Here is an 18,847-nt window from a genome sequence, read left to right as displayed (position 1 = left end):
CTGCCCTTGGATTTTCTGAACAAAATATACCTTCTATAAATTGTTGTAAATTTCTTACAAATAGGGCAAAATGGTAATGCTAATGTTAATCAAAATTTAACAGGATTTCTCGAAACCTCAAATTTGGATATCATTGATAGAAAGGTTCTTATGGTGTCATTTATCTCGACTCAAGATGTTATGAGTGTTATGCGAAATTATTTCAAAAAATTTCCAGTAAAATTTTGTGATCAAGAAATTAGGCTTTATCCGGATATGGCACCGATTACCCAATATAGAAGGAAAGAGTTTTTGTCTCTTCGACAGGATGTTACCTCTGTAGGTTTTACCTTTTCTTTACGGTACTTGTGTAAATGTCTTTTAAAGAAAGGGGAAGAAACCTTTCTTTATTTTCCAAATTGATCAATTACGGAAGTTTATAGAAGACCGTAGGCCAGCAACTTCATCTCCCATTGGCTGAGGTAGTAGGCCACAGTATATGTATCTCTGCTATTCTATGTAAAGCCCTTTCCTTTGTGTTTAGTTTAAAAGCTCCTGAATTTATTTTCTGCCTCTCCCCAAGTGGATTTTCTTTGTATATTATAGCATAAATATATTCTTAAGTAAAAGTTCAGGCTCTCAGATTAAAAAGGATTAAAAAGGGAAAAATTAATAATTATTATTATTTCTTATTATTACTTATTATATATTATGGTTTTTCTTTTTTCTGAAATGTTATTGTAAAATCTGAGAGAAATTATATTTATATTTGTATAAGCAAGGTTACAAATATGTATAAGTTGAAAATGCTAAATTAAAAATTAAAAAAGAAAACAAAGCCAGAAGGAAAGAGTAAGTCATACCAGCTTTTCCCACAAGACTGATGGATCATATAGACAAAAATAGCTGGCCAGAAGTCCTCAAAGGGTTGAATATCAAAATGGAATCTGGAATATAAAAACAAGTTAGGATTAGCCTAGTACAACAGGCACTATCTTAGGCTGGTTGCAATGTACAGTAGCTGTGGGTTAGCAACAATGGCAAACATTGTATTCTTGGTATTTTAGAATACAAAATCGATTTTTAAAATTTAGTTACAATTCAGATTTTTCTACATTGGCTTTGACATTCATGAAAACTCAATTTTCAGAATACAGAAATGAATACAAGAAAAAATATATTAAAATTAAATATTATTTATAGAACAGAAGGTCATTCAAGGCATCTCAAAAAAGACATAGTTGCGATGGAGAAGGTACAGAGAAGGGCGACCAAAATGATAAAGGGGATGGAACAGCTCTCCTATGAGGAAGGCTGAAGAGATTAGAGCTGTTCAGCTTGGAGAAGAGAAGGCTGAGAGGGGGATATGATAGAGGTCTTTAAGATCATGAGAGGTCTTGAACGAGTAGATGTGACTCGGTTATTTACACTTCGAATAATAGAAGGGCTAGGGGGCATTCCATGAAGTTAGCAAGTAGCACATTTAAGACTAATCGGAGAAAATTCTTTTTCACTCAACGCACAATAAAGCTCTGGAATTTGTTGCCAGAGGATGTGGTTAGTGCAGATAGTGTAGCTGGGTTCAAGTTTACTTAAGGAATAGCCACTGCTATTAATTGCTATTAATTGCATCAGTAGCATGGGATCTTTTTAGTGTTTGGGTAATTGCCAGGTTCTTGTGCCCTGGTTTGGCCTCTGTTGGAAACAGGATGCTGGGCTTGATGGACCCTTGGCCTGACCCAGCATGGCAATTTCTTATTTCTTATCATGAGAGGTCTAGAACAGGTAAATGTGAATTGGTTATTTACTCTTTCGGATAATAGAAGGACTAGGGGGCACTCCATGAATTTAGTATGTAGCACATTTAAAACTAATCAGAGAAAATTCTTTTCATTCAACGTACATTTAAACTCTGGAATTTATTGCCAGGGGATGTGGTTAGTGCAGTTAGTGTAGCTGGGTTTAAAAAAAGGTTTGGATAAGTTCTTGGAGGAGTAGTCCATTACCTGCTATTAATCAAGCTGACTTAGAAAATAGCCACTGCTATTACTAGCATCAGTAGCATGGGATAGATTTAGTTTTTGGGTACTTGCCAGCCTTATACTTATAGCCTGGATTGGTCTGACCCAGTATGGCATGTTCTTATGGAGTAACTGGGGGAATATAGGCTATTAAACTAGGGGGGTTTGGAGGATCTAGCTCTTAACTGGGTGAACTGGTGGATGAACTGGTGAATGGCATGGGCACATGCCCCTTTTAAAAACCTCTGACTGTTGTAGTAGAAATGGGATTTTTGTGTCTATGTAGGCGCTTATTTAAAATTGGGTGCACATGTGTAAGTGCCCAGGCTGTTTTATAACATGCGGGCATATGTGCAGGCATGTTATAAAAGGCAGCATCCCTCGTCGCTCACTAGCACACATGCGCCAATATGTGCCCACGAGCTGGTTTGAAAGTTAGCTATCCATTTCGTCACTTCCATTTCTCATGAATGTTTTGGGAAAGTCATTATGAAGCAGCTGAATAGCTATATTGAAGATAATTTTCTCAATGACTTTCAGTTAGAATGTATTTATTTATTTTTTAAAATTTAAACTTTATTTTCATTAAAGACATCTTCATAAAATAACAGGAAAATATGTTATACATTTGCAAAAAATATCATAAACTATCCAATAATATCATTAATTTGTTAACATATCATATAATTGGGGGAGACAAAGGTAAATATATATATATATATATATATATATATATATATATATATATATATAACCTGGGATCACCCTTTCAAATAACTTGGGTTCCCTGGTTAAACAAATAAAATAAAGAAATCGGAATTCTTATTTATTTTACTGAGCGTCGTTCTCTGAAATCACTACTTGATTTTTTTTTTTCAGTTTGAATTTAGAGCCACCATAATACTGAAACTCTTCACATTTTTTAATTTGAAGTATTTGGTTTTGGTTTTGACAAAGGTACAAATTTATTTTTGGTTCTCTTTATTTCTTGTTTTTGACTCACTAGATCATTCAATTCTGCTTGAAGGTTTTTGTTTACAATTGTTTTGTTTTTTTTTACCTTGATAATTGTTATCAGAGCATCTCCTTTGGGCCTTATATATTGGCTCCATGTGCCCTACACACTGGAGTACACCAAGGATCCATCCTTTCTGAAGACCTTTTCAATATCTATATTTTTACGATTTGTTATATTTTGTCCAGTCTTGGAGTCAGTTTTAAGATCTATGCCTACAATATTCAATTTTACCGGCCTGTTACATCAACTATTTCTCATGCTTTGTCCTGAATCTCTCACTTTCTTTCCATGATTAACAGATGTTTCACTTTCAAAAAATTCGTACCTAATCTGAAGAAAATGGACCTTATTTTTCTATCCCGATTTCCTAAGGCTTGTAGAATGTGCCGGCTGTGGCAGGCCCGCAGCCAGGCCCTCTTACCCTCTGCTGCCTAATCAGCATCTGACTCCACTTTCCTCGCGGCTGTAGGCCACCGGCTCTGATCCCAGGCCGTCCCCGGTGCTCCTGGTTCTACGACGGACTCCTGTACTCCGTGGTGGGCATCCCCCTAGGCGCGTGCATCTCTGCTTCCTTTTAAAGGGCCCGTGGCAGGAACTTGGCCGCAGCCCCGGATGATGACATTGCTGAGGCTCCGGTATATAAGGCCGGGCTCAGCTCCTGTTAGTTGCCTTGGCAACAGGTCTCCACGCTGGTCTTGTACTTCGTTGCTTCCCGGTGATTCCTTCGTGTTCCTGGTTCCTGATCCCTTTGAGTTCCTGTTCCTGGTTTGTCTTCTTCGTTCCCGTGTTTGTGCTATCCAGCTTTCCTTACGGACTGATCTCCTGGACTCGACCACTGCTTTGCCTGACTATGCTATTGATCTTCTCCTGGACCTGACCTCTGCTTCACCTGGCCACGCTACTGATCATCTCCTAGTCCAGACCTCTGCTTTGCCTGTCCAAGCTATTGCTTCTCTCCTGGACTTGACTTCAGACTTGCCTTGCCACCGCTCCTTGATTGCCGCCTGCCCTGACTTCAGCTTGTTTTACGACGCCTCCACTGTCTTCGTCCTGGGCTTGGCCTTTCAGGCTTTGGCCTGTTTTTGCTTGGGCGCCCCCTGTCAGACTTTGGTTCCTATTGGCACCTGGGTCTCCGAGACTCCGCCTCATCCAGTACAGACTCTTCAGTTTCGCTGTTGCTGCCTCTGGGCTGACCTCTCCATCTTATCATCGATGACTACACATGGAGGCCCACCTAACTCCAACCGGCCCGGTACCCAAAGGCTCAACCCGCGGGGAACGAGGGCTGGTATTGCTGAAACTCCAGCCGGCCTCCATCAGTCAGCCCACTCCGCCTGCCGACGGTGGGGACCCATAGTATCTCTCCTATGGGTAACGTCAACCCCACCTCGGCCCAAGGGTCCATTTTGAGGGGCCCCTCAAAATGGCCTTTGAGAATTTAAATATTCCTATTACCAAGCCAAGCATTTGGAGTCTTGATTGACTATTGTTATTATGGGTATATATTAAAGAAGTTGTGAGGAGCTCCTTTTGGAAGCTCTATCTGTTGCGGAACTTGAAGCCCTTTCTGTAAGAAGTTGATCTGAGAACTATAGTCCAAGATCTAATAATCTCAACAATAGATCATTGTAATGCTTTATATTTTGATCTGCCATGCTTCACCCTGAGAACATTGCATATCTCATGATCATGGGATTTCCCATTAGAGAACACATTACGCTGACATTCGCCAACTTGCATTAGCTTCCGATTGATTGGAGAATCAAATTCAAATTCAAGGTGCCGACCCTGATCTTTGCAGCCATTAATAGTTTGGCCCCTTGGTGTTTTAATGTTGTATTGAGAACCTGTCATCCTTGGTGTACTCTTTGCTCTTTCTTTTTTAATCTGCTATATTTACCATCCATTAAGTCACTAACAGGTTGATCCAGTATCGTCCGCTCGAGGATTGCCCGTCTGTAACGTGCTCGTAGCGCACAATTCGGGCGCGCAAGGCAATTCGGCGATACAGTCTCCAGTTTCACGCGTCCGTATCGCTTCTGAAAACAGACGCATAACCCTTTCCGCACCCGGCATGTAAATGAACGAAAAAGCTGTATAATGAAGGAATTAGCTATTCCCCTGCGATACTGTAACGGGCGCTGATATTATCTCCTCCGTAACCCGCTGTTCTGCCGCGGCCTTAACCTGCTAGTTTACCGCCTCCCCCTAGTAGGAGTTAGTGTAGTGTAGTGTAGTGTAGGGTAAAAACATTGCTTACCCGCCCTGGTCCCTTCCGGTCTCCTGCAGCCCCGTCCGGACCGGACGGGGCTGCAGGAGACCGGACGGGACCAGGGCAAAAAAAAACAAACGAAAAAGTAGCAAGGCTCGGGCCTGCTATGGTAAGTTTAAAAAGTGTAAAAAACAAAAACCTGTGTGTTATATAAAAAAATAAAACAATTTTAAATACCTGTCGGAGGGCCGTGGGTCCCGGTGGGCGGCGGGCAGCCATCAGCGGCATCCGGTAGTCCCTTCTCCCTTCCTCCCTCCCTCCCCTGCCTGGATGAGCGCCAAAATCGCACGGGCGGGTCGGCAGCGGGGGGGGGGGGGCGGCGGGGGGGGGCGGCAGCAGGATCCGGGAGCGGCGGGTAGGCGGCAGCGGGGTCCGGGGGGGCAGCGGCAGCGGGGTCCGGGGGTGGCAGCGAGATCCGGGGAGCCAGCAGCGGCAGCATGTTCGATCGGGTAGGCAGCTAGGTGGCAAAGTAAAGATGGCCGCCTGCACGGGAAAATCGTGCAATTGGCCGCTGAAGACGTGACGTCACGACGTTTGGCATCACGGGGTGTGACGTCACGTCTTCAGCGGCCAATTGCACGATTTTCCCGTGCAGGCGGCCATCTTTACTTTGCCACCTAGCTGCCTGCCCGATCGAACATGCTGCCGCTGCTGGCTCCCCGGATCTCGCTGCCACCCCCGGACCCCGCTGCCGCTGCCCCCCCGGACCCCGCTGCCGCCTACCCGCCGCTCCCGGATCCTGCTGCCGCCCCCCCCGCTGCCGACCCGCCCGTGCGATTTTGGCGCTCATCCAGGCAGGGGAGGGAGGGAGGAAGGGAGAAGGGACTACCGGATGCCGCTGATGGCTGCCCGCCGCCCACCGGGACCCACGGCCCTCCGACAGGTATTTAAAATTGATTTCTTTTTTTATATAACACACAGGTTTTTTGTTTTTTACGCTTTTTAAACTTTTTTACACTTCCTGGTGCCTGTCATTTCAAATGTCATTTGAAATGACAGGTACCAGCGCACCCAGGTTACTGTATAGGCGCTGTTACAGCGCCTATACAGTAAAATGGGTTGCGCGGGCATAACCCTTCCCTAACGCTTCACAGCCGCGGCATGCATTTGCATGCGATTAGAGGAGAGTATCGGGGAGTTAGTGAAGAGAACTGTGCGTGCGGGGAGGAAGGGTGCGCCTGACACTACCTCACTGTTTTTACCGCGGCCTTACTGGATCGACCTGTTTGTCTAACTAAATCACATGAATGAATGTTTGGGGTAGCTGGCTCCCTTCTCTGGAGAAGGGAGCAGTTCAAGAATGAATTTTCATTACTCCATTTCAGGAAGCAATTAAAGACCCATTTGTTTGTCTGACCTTTAATAATTAGCATCTTTTTTGAACTTGCAAAGTTTCCTTAATTGATGGACTAGCTGGAATCGGGTATGCAAATATTATGGCAGTCCTACCCATTATTATTCTGATCAGTAGCACAGTTTAGCTGGTATCGCATTTTACACTGTTGTTGTCCTTACTATCTTATGTCATGTGGTTCACCTTATTTTTAGTTTTGTATATCTAAATTTGATTACTTGATACTTGTTTTATTATATTTAATGTATTTTTTTTGTTAGTCGCTGAAAATTTATGATCAAGTGGAGTATAAACTTCAAATTAAATAAATAAAATGTTATGTCTCCAATCGTACTTCTTTTTAAATTTCAACCAGCAATAGTGCTGCAGGGTACCCTATAAACAACGATGCTTATCTAAAACTACCCAAAAGCAAAGCTGAGCAGAAAATTTGAGCAGCAAAGTCAAGCAGCAGTAGCAAATGAGCCCTTATTGACATGTTTTCTGTTTTGAATGCCTATCCTAAAATATGTGATTCATAATCTAGAAAAAAAATGTAAAATTTCTGCTTATAGAAGGGCTTGCATATACTAAGAGGACTGTCCAAATTAGAGATATTTTCATTAGAAAAATGATGACTGGGAAAAATGGGGGAAGAAGAGCACGTATAACCATATTGTACAAAAAGTATAAATTGGACCATCCTAATCTTGCAGGACAATTTTTTGGTTTCTTTTTCCTGAGAAGTAACAAACAAGAGGGTATTCTCTTGGGTTAAAAGGAAATGGAATTATTTATTTATTTATAAACTTTTCTATACCGATATTCGTAGTGACATCATATCGGTTTACAGTATAACAGCAGGTGGAAATTACAATGCACAGGGAAAAGGAGAGGGGATACATAGGAACAGTAAGCTTAGCAAGGAGGTGTCATGATTAAACCAGTCAAACATTGACTACTTAAACAATTATAAAATATAAATATAATTATAGATATAATTATAGTTATAGAACAACTATAGATATAACAGAATTATGTACAGAGTTCAGCTAAGAGCTGGCATAACGAGTAGGGGGGGAGGTTGGATTATTGAGCGTATGCTTGTTTGAAGAGCCAGGTCTTTAAATTAGCTCTGAATTTGGAGGGGCATGTTTCAAGTCATAGGTTAGTAGGTAAGGAATTCCAGTGTGTAGGTCCAGCTATGGAAATAGCTCATTCCATTGTGGATGTGAGGTGAGCTTTTTTTTAGGGCGGGCACATGAAGGGTCCCATTATTGGAAGCTCTAGTGAACTGCTTCGAGCGTATGGGTTGGAATGGCTCTTCAAGCCAATTGGAATTATGAATGTGTGTGGTGGCTTTGTGGATTATGGTGAGGGTTTTATAGATGATGCGGGAGCGGATAGGGAGCCAGTGCAGCTCTTTGAGGATGAGAGTGATGTGGTCATATTTACAGGCATTGGAAATAGTTCGCGCTATAGTATTCTGCAGCAGTTGTAGAGGTTTTAGAGTGGTGGAGGGGAGGCCTAGGAAGAGTGAGTTACAGTAGTCAAGTTTTGAAGAAAGAATGGCTTGGATGATGGTGCGGAAGTCACTGGTGTGCAGTAAAGGTTTTAGTTTTTTCATCACATTGAGTTTGTAGTAGCCTTCTTTGAGGATTTTGTTGATATGATTTTTTAGGTTCAGTTGCTGGTCAAGTTGAACCCCTAGGTTTCGTTTGCAGGGCTGTATTAGGTAGGCATTAAAGGCAGGATCATTTGCAAGGTTGGGATTGGGGGGAATATGTTGAGATGAGGAGCAGTTCTATTTTTGAAGAGTTAAGGGCGAGGTGGAGATTGGAGAGGAGGGTATTTATGGAGGCAAGGCAGTTCTTCCAGAATTCAAGGGCATTGGTTAGGGAGTCGCGAACAGGAATAATGATTTGATCATCATCTGCGTAGAGGTAGAATTTGAGGCCACGATCTGTAAGGAGATGGTAGAGGGGGATGAGGTAGATATTGAAAAGGGTGGATGAGAGAGAGGAGCCTTGGGGAACTCCTTGGGAGAGGGCATGGTGAGAGGATTCTGCATTGCCTATCTTAGAAGATAGAAGGTGAACCATCGAAGTGCAGCGCCTGAGAGGCCAATGTCAGTTAGACGGGAAAGGAGCTGGGTGTGGCTTACAGTAACGAATGCCGCAGAAATGTCCAAGAGGGCAAGAATGAAGCATTGTCCTTGGTCCTTGCCTGATCAGAGAGGGAAAGTAGCAGGGTTTCTGTATTAAGATGCTTGTAAAAACCGAATTGTGAGGGGTGGAGTATATTATTTTCTTCAAGGTAGTCCCGTTAGCTGGGAATTGACCACCTTTTCCATGATTTTTGAGATGAAAGGGAGGGTTTTTTAAGAAGGGGTTTGATCACCGCATGCTTGAGGGAATTCGGGACAATGCCTGAAGAGAGGGAGCTGTTGATGATGGTAGCTAATGGTTTGGCTATGGTGTTGGGTATCATGAGTAGGGCTTTGGTGGGTATGGTGTCTGAAGGATGGGATGCTGGTTTAATCTTTTTGAGGAAAGATGTGATTTCGATAGATGAGGTGAGCTCAAGGGAGTCGAGTGTGGCAGGTGTAAAATGTGGGTCCGGTGTGGGACATTGGGGGTCGGGAGGGAATCTGAGAAGGATATTTGATATTTTGTTGTGGAAGTAATGGGCCAGTAGTTCACCTTTGTTCTTTGCTTCGTTATCAGGAATGGGGGAGGGGGGGGGGTTAGACTTGGTGAGTTTGGAGACATATGAGAAGAGTGCTTTCGGGTTGTAGATGTAGTCATGTATTTTTGAGGAGTAGAAGTTACGTTTGGCATTCAGGGTGGAGGATCTGTAACTGTGAAGGGCAGATTTGAAGATGGAGGCTTTCTGAGGAGAGGGGTCTTTCCGCTAGCTCTCTCTTTTTGTCTGAGATCATTTTTCCTTTGTATCAGCTCAGCAGTATACTAAGGTTTTAGGTTCTTAGCCGCATGGTTCAGCTCACGTCTGATGATTGGGCAAAGTTTGTCTGCAATATCTAGGGTGAGATTGCTCCAGGATTCGATTGCAGCATTGGGATTAGTGCAATCGAGTTTGTATACGGAGCTGGAGAAGGCAGAGATAAGATCCTCGCTGGGGCAGGATTTTCTATAAGTGATAGTATTATTGGGAGCAGGAAGTTCAAAGTGGGTGTCTATTTTGATGAAGGAATGGTCTGACCATGGGACAGGGGTGCATGCGGAGGTATTAGTGGAGGGGATCTGAGAATTAATGAACAGAAGATCTAGCGTGTGTCCGGCTTTATGGGTGGGGGAGGAGATGATTTGTTTGTATCCAATGGCCTGGAGGGAGTTGAGGAGGGCTTCACAGGATGAAGAGCAGGGGGGGGGGGGGAGACATCAACACGAAGGTTGAAATCTCCTAAGATAATAGCCAGCGTTTCGATGTTGATGTTGTCTGAAATGAATTCGATAAGGGGGGAGGGATTAAGTTCTATGAGGCCGGGGGGGGGGGGGGCATAGATGAGGCAGACTTGTAGATCTTGGGATTTGTACAGCCCAATCTCAAATTTGGTAGGGGGTTCGATGTTTACGGGTTTAAGTTTTATATGTTTTTTGACTGCAAGGAGGCGGCCTCCGCCTCTTTTCTTAGGTCTTGGGATGGAGAAAATGTCATACATGAGGTTGGGGAGCTGATTGAGGAGTACTGTGTCAGAGTCTTTAAGCCAGGTCTCTGTGACAGCACAGATATCTGGTTTGCAGTCGATTAGGAGGTCATTGAGAATTATGTTTTTTCTGGCGAGGGATTGGGCATTGAAGAACATTACGGCTAGGGTTGTTAGTCCTTGGAGTTGTGTAACTGGTGAGGCGAGGATGGGGAGTAGGGACTTACGAAGAGTAGGGTGGTTGTGATGAGTGAGGTAAGGAGATCTGCGGGTGTGGTAGTGGATGCATGGGATTGGGAAATTAAGGTGGCTAGCCATGGTGGCCTTATTGGTCCCCCCAATGGAAGCAGGGTAGGGAGGAGTAGGAAAAAAGAAAAACAGAAACAGCGGAAGTACAAAAACACAATGTATACTGTATACAGTATTCTAGAAGTTCAGGCAAGTAGACCATAGGTGCAGTGAGAAGACAATAAGAATATGATTCAATAGCGAATGTTTAAACCAGAGGCATATCAAGCAGTGAGGGGAAGAAGGACAATGGGGGTATGGGGCAGGTTATTTGCAGGGGGAATTAAATTAGCAGAGGGGAATTAAATTACCAGAGGAAGGATTCTATGCTCAAAAAGTGGTGATATCTTGAAACAGTTTATCCATGGAGACAGTCTAGGCTAAATTCTGAATATAAAGCAGTATCTTCTACAGCAGTGGCTCTTAACCTTTTTCCCATCGTGACACCCCTGACAGACCACGCTCAAATGTGTAACACACTGCTCATTACAATTCACGGTGAAAATAAAAAATAAAGGTCCAGAATTATTTTTATTGTTAAGAATGACACAAGGAAAAGATACGAATTCTGTCTGAACAGAAATTACATAAATAGTAAACATCCTACACTAAAACAGCACCAATTTTCAGCATTTAAACAGTAGCCACATTACCTAAGAAAAAGCAACACTGAAAATATTACACCAGGCCTTAAGACACCAATACATCTCCAAATAGGAAAACGGACCAAGTCAGACTGCTATAGAGCTCTACACAGAAACTACACGCCAGCAGAAAACCTCACCTGAATCACATGTGCTAACCCTCACCTAACAAAGAATAAAGGGGCAGATTTTAAAAGGTACACGCGTGGCCTACATTTGTGCACGCTACCCGGTGCGCACAAATGTATACCCGATTTTATAACATGTGTGCGCAGCCGCGCGTATGTTATAAAATCAGGGGTTGGCACGCGCAAGGGGGTGCACACTAGTGCACCTTGCGCGCGCCGAGCCCTCGGGGATACCAGCTGGCTTTCCCTGTTTCCTCCCCCACCTTCCACTCCCTTCCTCTACCTGTCCTGCCCCCCAGCCCGAAACCCCCCCCGTACCTTTATCTTACAAGTTATGCCGACAAACTGCCGGCGCGTGATCCCCCGTCCCACCCATTTTTTTCAAGCCTCAGGACTTACACGCACGCCGCCAGGCCTTTAGAAAATAGGCCCGGCGCGAGTAACCCCTAAGGGGCAGATTTTCAAAGGATTACGCGCGTAACCCCCGAAAAGCTGCCCCAACCTGCCCCTGCGCGCGCCGAGTCTATCTTGCATAGGCTCGGCGACGAGCGTATGTCCCGGGTCTTCGAAAAAGGGGCATTCCGGGGGTAGGGTGCCGGCCCGGGGGCGTTCCGGAGGCGGGGCTGAGTGCGCGGTCCCTTGGCATGGTGGCTGTTCTGGAGGCCTCGGCCTGCCTCCGGAACGCCCCCGGGCCGGCGCCCTGCAGCGCGCGCATGTTATAAAATCGGGCATATATTTGTTCGCGCTGGGTTGCGTGAACAAATCTATGCCCGCGCGTAGATTGTAAAATCTGCCCCTATGTGCATAAATCTGCTTGTCCACAAAAAAAGTTACAAGCACCAATAGTTCATTATTGTTTAGATAAACTTCATTCTTATATGGAGTTACACTGGTGGATTATTGAACAGGTTGCAAGTTCTAGTCGTGACTTGTTTTTGGACTATAAACTAAATTTAAGAAAGCAATTTTGGATTTTTACGGCTAACTCTGTAACCCCCTCATAGATTAAATGCTGAAATTGACTGCTACTCATTTGTTTGATTTCCTGCAATAAATTTCTGCATTTAGCCTAGTGACTGATGATGTCATCTTGTGATTTGAAGAACCAATAGAAGATTTCTGTTTCCTTGAATTTTTGTTTGTTTCATCATAGCAACTAATATCATATTAAGAAGCGTATGAACCCGTGTATAAACCCACAAATATAATGCAGATTAAAAGGAGGGTGTGTATATGCTATTGCTTGGTGAGCTGTGTGCTAGTGTTCTGTTTGACCTCTTTTTTCTTATTTCAGTTCTTTGGCAACTGGTAGTATCATCCCCTGAAGCAGAGTTTTTTTTACTCAAAACACAGTGTATGTTGAGATCGATAGAATTTATTACATCTGCCAATTAAAAGGAATATTTATTTCAGCTTCAGATTTGAGATAAGTGACATTTCATTTGCAAAAACACCATAAAAAAAAAGTGATTGAGTGTACAGATTGATGTGACAGAAAGCAACGAAGGTGTGAATATGCCGGTACTGCTTAATATGATGGTCCTTTTATGCTGAATACTATTACATATAAGTAAGGTGGTTGTTTGTCTATGTACATATTTTATACATAGCCAGATACATTTCGACTTCTCTAGTTAAGTGGCAACAAAAGTCCGGCTAAGTTGTGCTATGAAAAACTATCTGGCTAAGTAGCACTGTTTAAGACGTAAAGGTCGATTTTAAAAGCCTGGCGAGCGCATTAATTGTGGGATCCGCGCACAAGTCAAGCCTGAGCACGCTGACCAAATTTGAAAAAACGCCCAGATGCGCATGCACATCTCACTTGATTTCAAAAAGGGGCATGGTATGAGCGGGGAGTAGGCATCTTGGAGTGTGGCTAAAAGGTGTGCATGTAAATACTTATGTGCCCAGGGTCCTCTGCCACATAACTTTACTTCTGCTATGGAAGAGGTGTAACTGTAAAAAAACAAAAAAACCCCGGCTATTTTGGAGGGGTTTAAAGGGTCTGCGGTAACTGGGGGGAGTGCAGGTTATTAAACCCGGGGAGTTTGGAGGGCCTAACTCAACACTGCATGGATGCACATAGGTTTTAAAACTTATGTGGTAGAATCCTGATTTATGCACCTGGGTGCACACAAACTTAAAAGTGTGTGCACATGTGCGCATGCCCAGGTTATTTTATAACATGCATCCATATGTATGTGCAAGTTATAAAACAGCCATGTATCTGGGCGCACACATGTGCCCAAGTGCTGGTTGAATGTTTCTGCCTTATACAGCTAAGATGGCTGGATAAGTAAAAGAAAAGCATTTCTTAGCCAGGTAGCCAAGATTGATGGATAACTTGCATTTGAAGACTTATCCAGCTATCTTGCTTATTGGGGATTTGCATTCTTTGGGCAATTCATTTCATTCATTTCGTGGGTAATGCATACCTCACAGATATACGGTACGTGCGTAAGAACAGATTATATGCGCATAACTCATTAATAAACTATCTGCATACCAACCATTCTTACGCGTGTACCATACATTCACGAGGTACGCACATACCCACCAAATAAATAAAACGAATAGCCCAATGAATGCACATTCCTATTACATATCCAGTTAAGACTTTTTAAGACTTAGCTGGCAGATTTTAAAAGCACTATGCCCGCCAAAGCCAGGAAATACGTGCACAACTCTGCCTGCCGCGTGGATTTTAAAAACGCACGAGTACGAGCTTATCTCCTGGTCCGTGCACAAATCAAAAAGTTATAAAAGGGGCCGGGCATGGGTGGGGGGTTTGTGCAGGGCATGGGCAGGTGCACATACACGTATATGTTATAAAATTGCCGCATTCATGTGTGCAAGCCGGCAAACGCAAGCACAGGGTCTAAAAATTCATCACTATCTGAATAACTGGTGGTTTTGCCATCACTTAGCTAGATAAATCAAGATTTATCTGGATAAGTGGCGAATGCTACGTGCCCATTTTTGCGCTCCTAATTTTAATCACATACACAAGGAAATGTAACTCGCACATTTTTCTTAACACTTGGCTTTTATTCGTGCAAATTAATCAAATTCTATAACATGCGTGCATTACCAGTTTTACCAATTAGTCCACAAGTTTGCCCAGTCTATCTCTAGGTCATCAAGACCTCCCTAGTTTTTCAGCCTGCACCCCCCCCCCCCCCCCCCCGTTTACCAAGACCCCTCACCCAGTCCATTTTTGGCTATAAAGAGTTATATTCTGACTTACACCTAATAATTAGCAATAGTAAATATGTGCAGGTAACAGACCTACGCATGCTGTATTTACAGATTATAAAACTGTGATTTATGCGTGTAAATGTTGGCCCTGCCCTGACATGCTCCTGACCCACCCCAAATCTCTCCTTTTTTACACTAGCAAATTTATTCACACACCTGTTCTTGTGCACATATGTGCGAGGGTTAAAAAATAGCACTATGCGATTAAACGCTATTTGTGTACTCATCTGCTACTGTGTGCACAGAAATCTCTTCAAAATTCACCTTTAAAAGAGCAGGATCAAAAAAAAATGTAAGATGCAAGTATATATTATTACGCATCTCTAAGATTCTTTGTCATATAAAAATCACACTTTTTAAAATGGATCTTTATTAAAAAAAATTTAAGGTTTTGATTTAAACCGTAGGTACTGGTCCCCTAATACCTAAAACAGGCTGTAATACTACAAATACACAGGCCGAGTTGAGCAATTACTCTCTCGACGCACACCCAGGCACCTCTCCTGGGTACACGATTTTGTATTCAAATAAGGCTGGGCGCTAATAAGGAGGTGCTAGGGACACTAGCGCATCCCTAGCGTCTCCTTATTAGCGGAAGCGGTGGCTGTCAGCGGGTCCGACAACCGAAAATGGATGCTGTCAAAATTGAGCGTCCGTTTTCTAACCTGCCGACCGACGGGCAGAATTTTTTTTATATATATATATATATATATATATATATATTTATTTTTTTTTGGGCCTCTGACTTAATATCGCTATGATATTAAGTTGGAGGGTGTTCAGAAAAGCAGTTTTTTTCTGCTTTTCTATACACTTTTCCCAGTGCTTTCAAAGTTAACTCCTGCTCTTGGGCAAATAACTAATAGGCTCATCAACATGCATTTGCATGTGATGAGCGCTATTAGTTTTGGGGGGTTGGCCGCACGTTTTCCACACGTTATTACCCCATATAGTATAAGGTGTAATAGTGCCATCTAAAACGTGCAGCCAAATGGGGGCTAAATGGTGCGATCGGCTGAGCGCGCTGTTCTGTATCGGCCTGACAGGAAGCAAGCAGCAAAAAAACTACAGTAAGGAGAAACTTAGAGGGAATACTAATGGCTGTAAACATTTAAGATATAAAATCATGTTCTCTTTCTCAGACTTATAAAGTACACTGGGCTATTCTTTCTTTTTACTTTCGTGATGAAGCACAACCCTATGTGGGGCAGAAAAGCAGGAATAATCTGAAGAAAAACACAACTAGCACTCGAGTCAGACACCAGGGGTCCTATTTCAGCCCAAAACGAAATAGAACTGGGGGGAAGGCAAGGTAGCCGTCCCCCCTTCAAAATGCAGACACCAAGGGTGCTAGAGAGGGCTAGAAGGACTACAACTCCCAAGCTCTTAGAGGCTCAGTATGACAACTGGATAGGGGAGGAAACAAAGCAGCCAGCTGAGCACAATGATAATGAATCAGACACACCGGAACCGATGGTGATCGAAGAGGAGGGTGTGCCGGAGTGGTAGAGCTGGCCTAAGAAGCCTGGCTCTTCAGAGCAAGAGGAGAGTGACATGGACATAAGTACTCTAACCGAGGAGTCCTCTTTATCCTGCATGGAGATAGAGTAAGTGACCTGGTTGGGGGATGGGGGTATTCCCTACAGGATAAAAGAATGTTTTTGTTTATAAGTTTATGAAACTGTTTAGGTGTAACTTGATTTCTGGTTTAGGAAGACTGCTGACTGCAGCACATTAGGGGAGTAGAGGCAAGTTGTGCAATCCCCTAGCAGGGCGGCAGTGGCTGGCTAAACGAAAAAGCCTAAGTATTACTTTGGTGTTCGGAAGAACAGGAGATGTGTTACAAGACCCAGGTGCTGGACTGGGAGAAAGGTAGCAAAAAGGACTTTTCTGGAACAATATATATAACTTATGTTTCCATGTCATTTTGGGGGGAGCTTGGCTAACTTTGTTCACTAGCCCAGCTCAAGGAGAGGCCCTAGCCAAGCTAGGGCAGAGGAGGCCTAATTTATTTATTTATTTATTTTTAACTTTTATATACCGAAGTTCCTGTATAGAATACATATCACACCGGTTTACATAAGAACTGAACTGCCGCCTAGGGGCGAGTACAAAGAACATGAGATACAAATGACTAATAACATAGTATAAACAAGAACCTAGAGCTATACATAGAGTCACTATAGGTACACATATAGTGAAACGTGAAAATCATAATGGGAGAAATGGGGTGGGCTAGGGATAACGAGTGGAACTGAAACATACATGGTGAGAGAGTTACAACGGAGGTATAGAGCATAATACATATACGAACGAATAGCTAAAAGGATCATTTGAAGCCTGGGACTTGGAAAGGGCTGCAGGATGGTGCAAAAGGAGCTCAGAAGCCAGAGACAGACGTGGCCTGGATCTGAAGGAGTGGCGGACCGGTACCGAGGTGGCGTGGATCTTTCACACTACATATAACATGAAACCATATTATTGCAGTGCATACATATAGAAATACATCAGAATTTCCTTAGGTTCAAAGTCTTTGTAGATGAGGGTCATAAATGTATCTATTTATTATTTCTTTATTTATTTACAAAATTTATAGTCCACGAATCCAAATATTTTAGTGGATAACAAACAGACATAATAAAATCAGCAAAATACAAACAATGGACAAAATATCTAAAAGTACAGAATACAAACAAATTAAACAGTACAAAAAAATTACAAAGGTATATTTCAAACAGGTAAATTCTCCCATTGTCATATTTCATACATCTCTAAATATAAGAAATAATGTCTGCTATAATTTTTACAAGTAGCAATTTCTTCTCCAGTGATTAAATACTCACAATTCAATGTCTTTGTAGATGTTTGCAGGAAGTGTGCAATGCATGAGGTTCTGCCAATCTTCATGTGCACAAATGCTGTGATAAGACAGTTTTTCCATAGTTACACGGTAAATGCACTCAGAATGGTGAATTCGATGATACATCTGAAAGAATAATGTCATGGCAAGGTAAATGGAGAAACCAAGGTTAGATCTTCAAACATATAGGGCCTGATTTTCAAAAGCATTTACATGCTTAAAACTGAGTTTTAGATGTCTAAATGCACTTTACCCAAGTGGACTTTTGAAAATTGCTACAATATATACAATTTAATTGTCCATAGGATTTACTCACATAAGTGCACGTTATGTATGCAAATGGCTTTTGAAAATTGCTACAATAGTATACTACATTTACATGCATAATTCCTTTGAAAATTCACCTGTTAGGTCCTACACTGTGGAATAACTTGCCTGATGAAATTCATTCAGTTCAATATTATTCTACATTTAGAAAGCAACCTTACTGCCTGATTCACTAACAGCCAAATTTTAAAAGCCCTATGCACGGTAAAACCGGGGGTTATGCTCATGGCTGGGCCCTCTGTGCACCAAGCGCATTTTTGAAAGGGCCCGGCCATGCGCGTAACCCCCTGTACACGCAGAAGTGCCGGGCAATTGAAAAGGGGCGGGCCGGGCTGGGACAGCACGCACTGAAAGCCGCTGGAACGCAGAGTTTACTTCTACTCCAGAGGAGCAGTAAGTATAAAAATAAAAAATTGGGGATAGGTAAGGTTAGGGATTGGGGAAGAGAGGGGAAGAGGGAGGAAGGATAGGCTTACGGGTAGGGAACTGGCAAAGCCCTACTCGCCTCGCCGTGCATAATAAAAAAAAATCCCCCCCCCCCCGTACATGGAGGAGGCCACTCGCCCGCATATGCGAGTGCGGGAATCCTATTTTATAACAAGCGTGTGCCGACACGCACATGCTATAAAATAGCTGCGTCTATGTGCGTGTGCCGGGAACCGCGCACGTTTTAAAATCCATCCCTAAGGCGTTTCTCCCATTCTGTCTATGGGAAACTACTTTGATGAATCAGGCCCATAGTAAAATAGTACTGACAGGAGAAAAATCTGCAGGTAAAAGCTTTTTATTTTAATCAAACATTTAATATTAATGCTTCTTAGAGCTTGCGATATGACATTTGATGCTCATTTTTGAGTGATGGCTACTTTTGTTTTTTATTATTGATTATCTCCACTATTTTCCTTTTATTTTACTTAATTTAATTTCAATTTCCGTTTTTAATTTTTTTTTGTTTTTAGTTTTGTAACTGTTTTCTCCTATGTATGATTTTGTACAATTGTTGTAGCCCACCAAGGTCATGGGATTGTGCAGGGCTAGAAATCTGTTAAATA

The 18,847-nt window shown here is 42.8% G+C and overlaps 1 protein-coding gene across 3 annotated transcripts in view; it reads right to left on the bottom strand.

Moving 5' to 3' along the window:
• The window catches only part of PDE10A (phosphodiesterase 10A), a 748,737-nt gene that overhangs the window by 102,066 nt on the left and 627,824 nt on the right, over positions 1-18,847 (bottom strand). For all 3 annotated transcript variants that reach the window (XM_029594115.1, XM_029594117.1, XM_029594116.1), the window contains 2 exons: positions 17,452-17,594; positions 843-926 (listed from right to left, as the gene is read on the bottom strand). In XM_029594115.1, coding sequence (XP_029449975.1) covers positions 843-926; positions 17,452-17,594 — 227 coding nt within the window. The remainder of the gene's footprint in view (positions 1-842; positions 927-17,451; positions 17,595-18,847) is intronic.

Source organism: Rhinatrema bivittatum, chromosome 3 (genome assembly GCF_901001135.1).
Source record: "Rhinatrema bivittatum chromosome 3, aRhiBiv1.1, whole genome shotgun sequence".
NCBI lineage: Eukaryota > Metazoa > Chordata > Amphibia > Gymnophiona > Rhinatrematidae > Rhinatrema > Rhinatrema bivittatum.
This window is presented reverse-complemented; position numbering and strand designations above follow the sequence as displayed.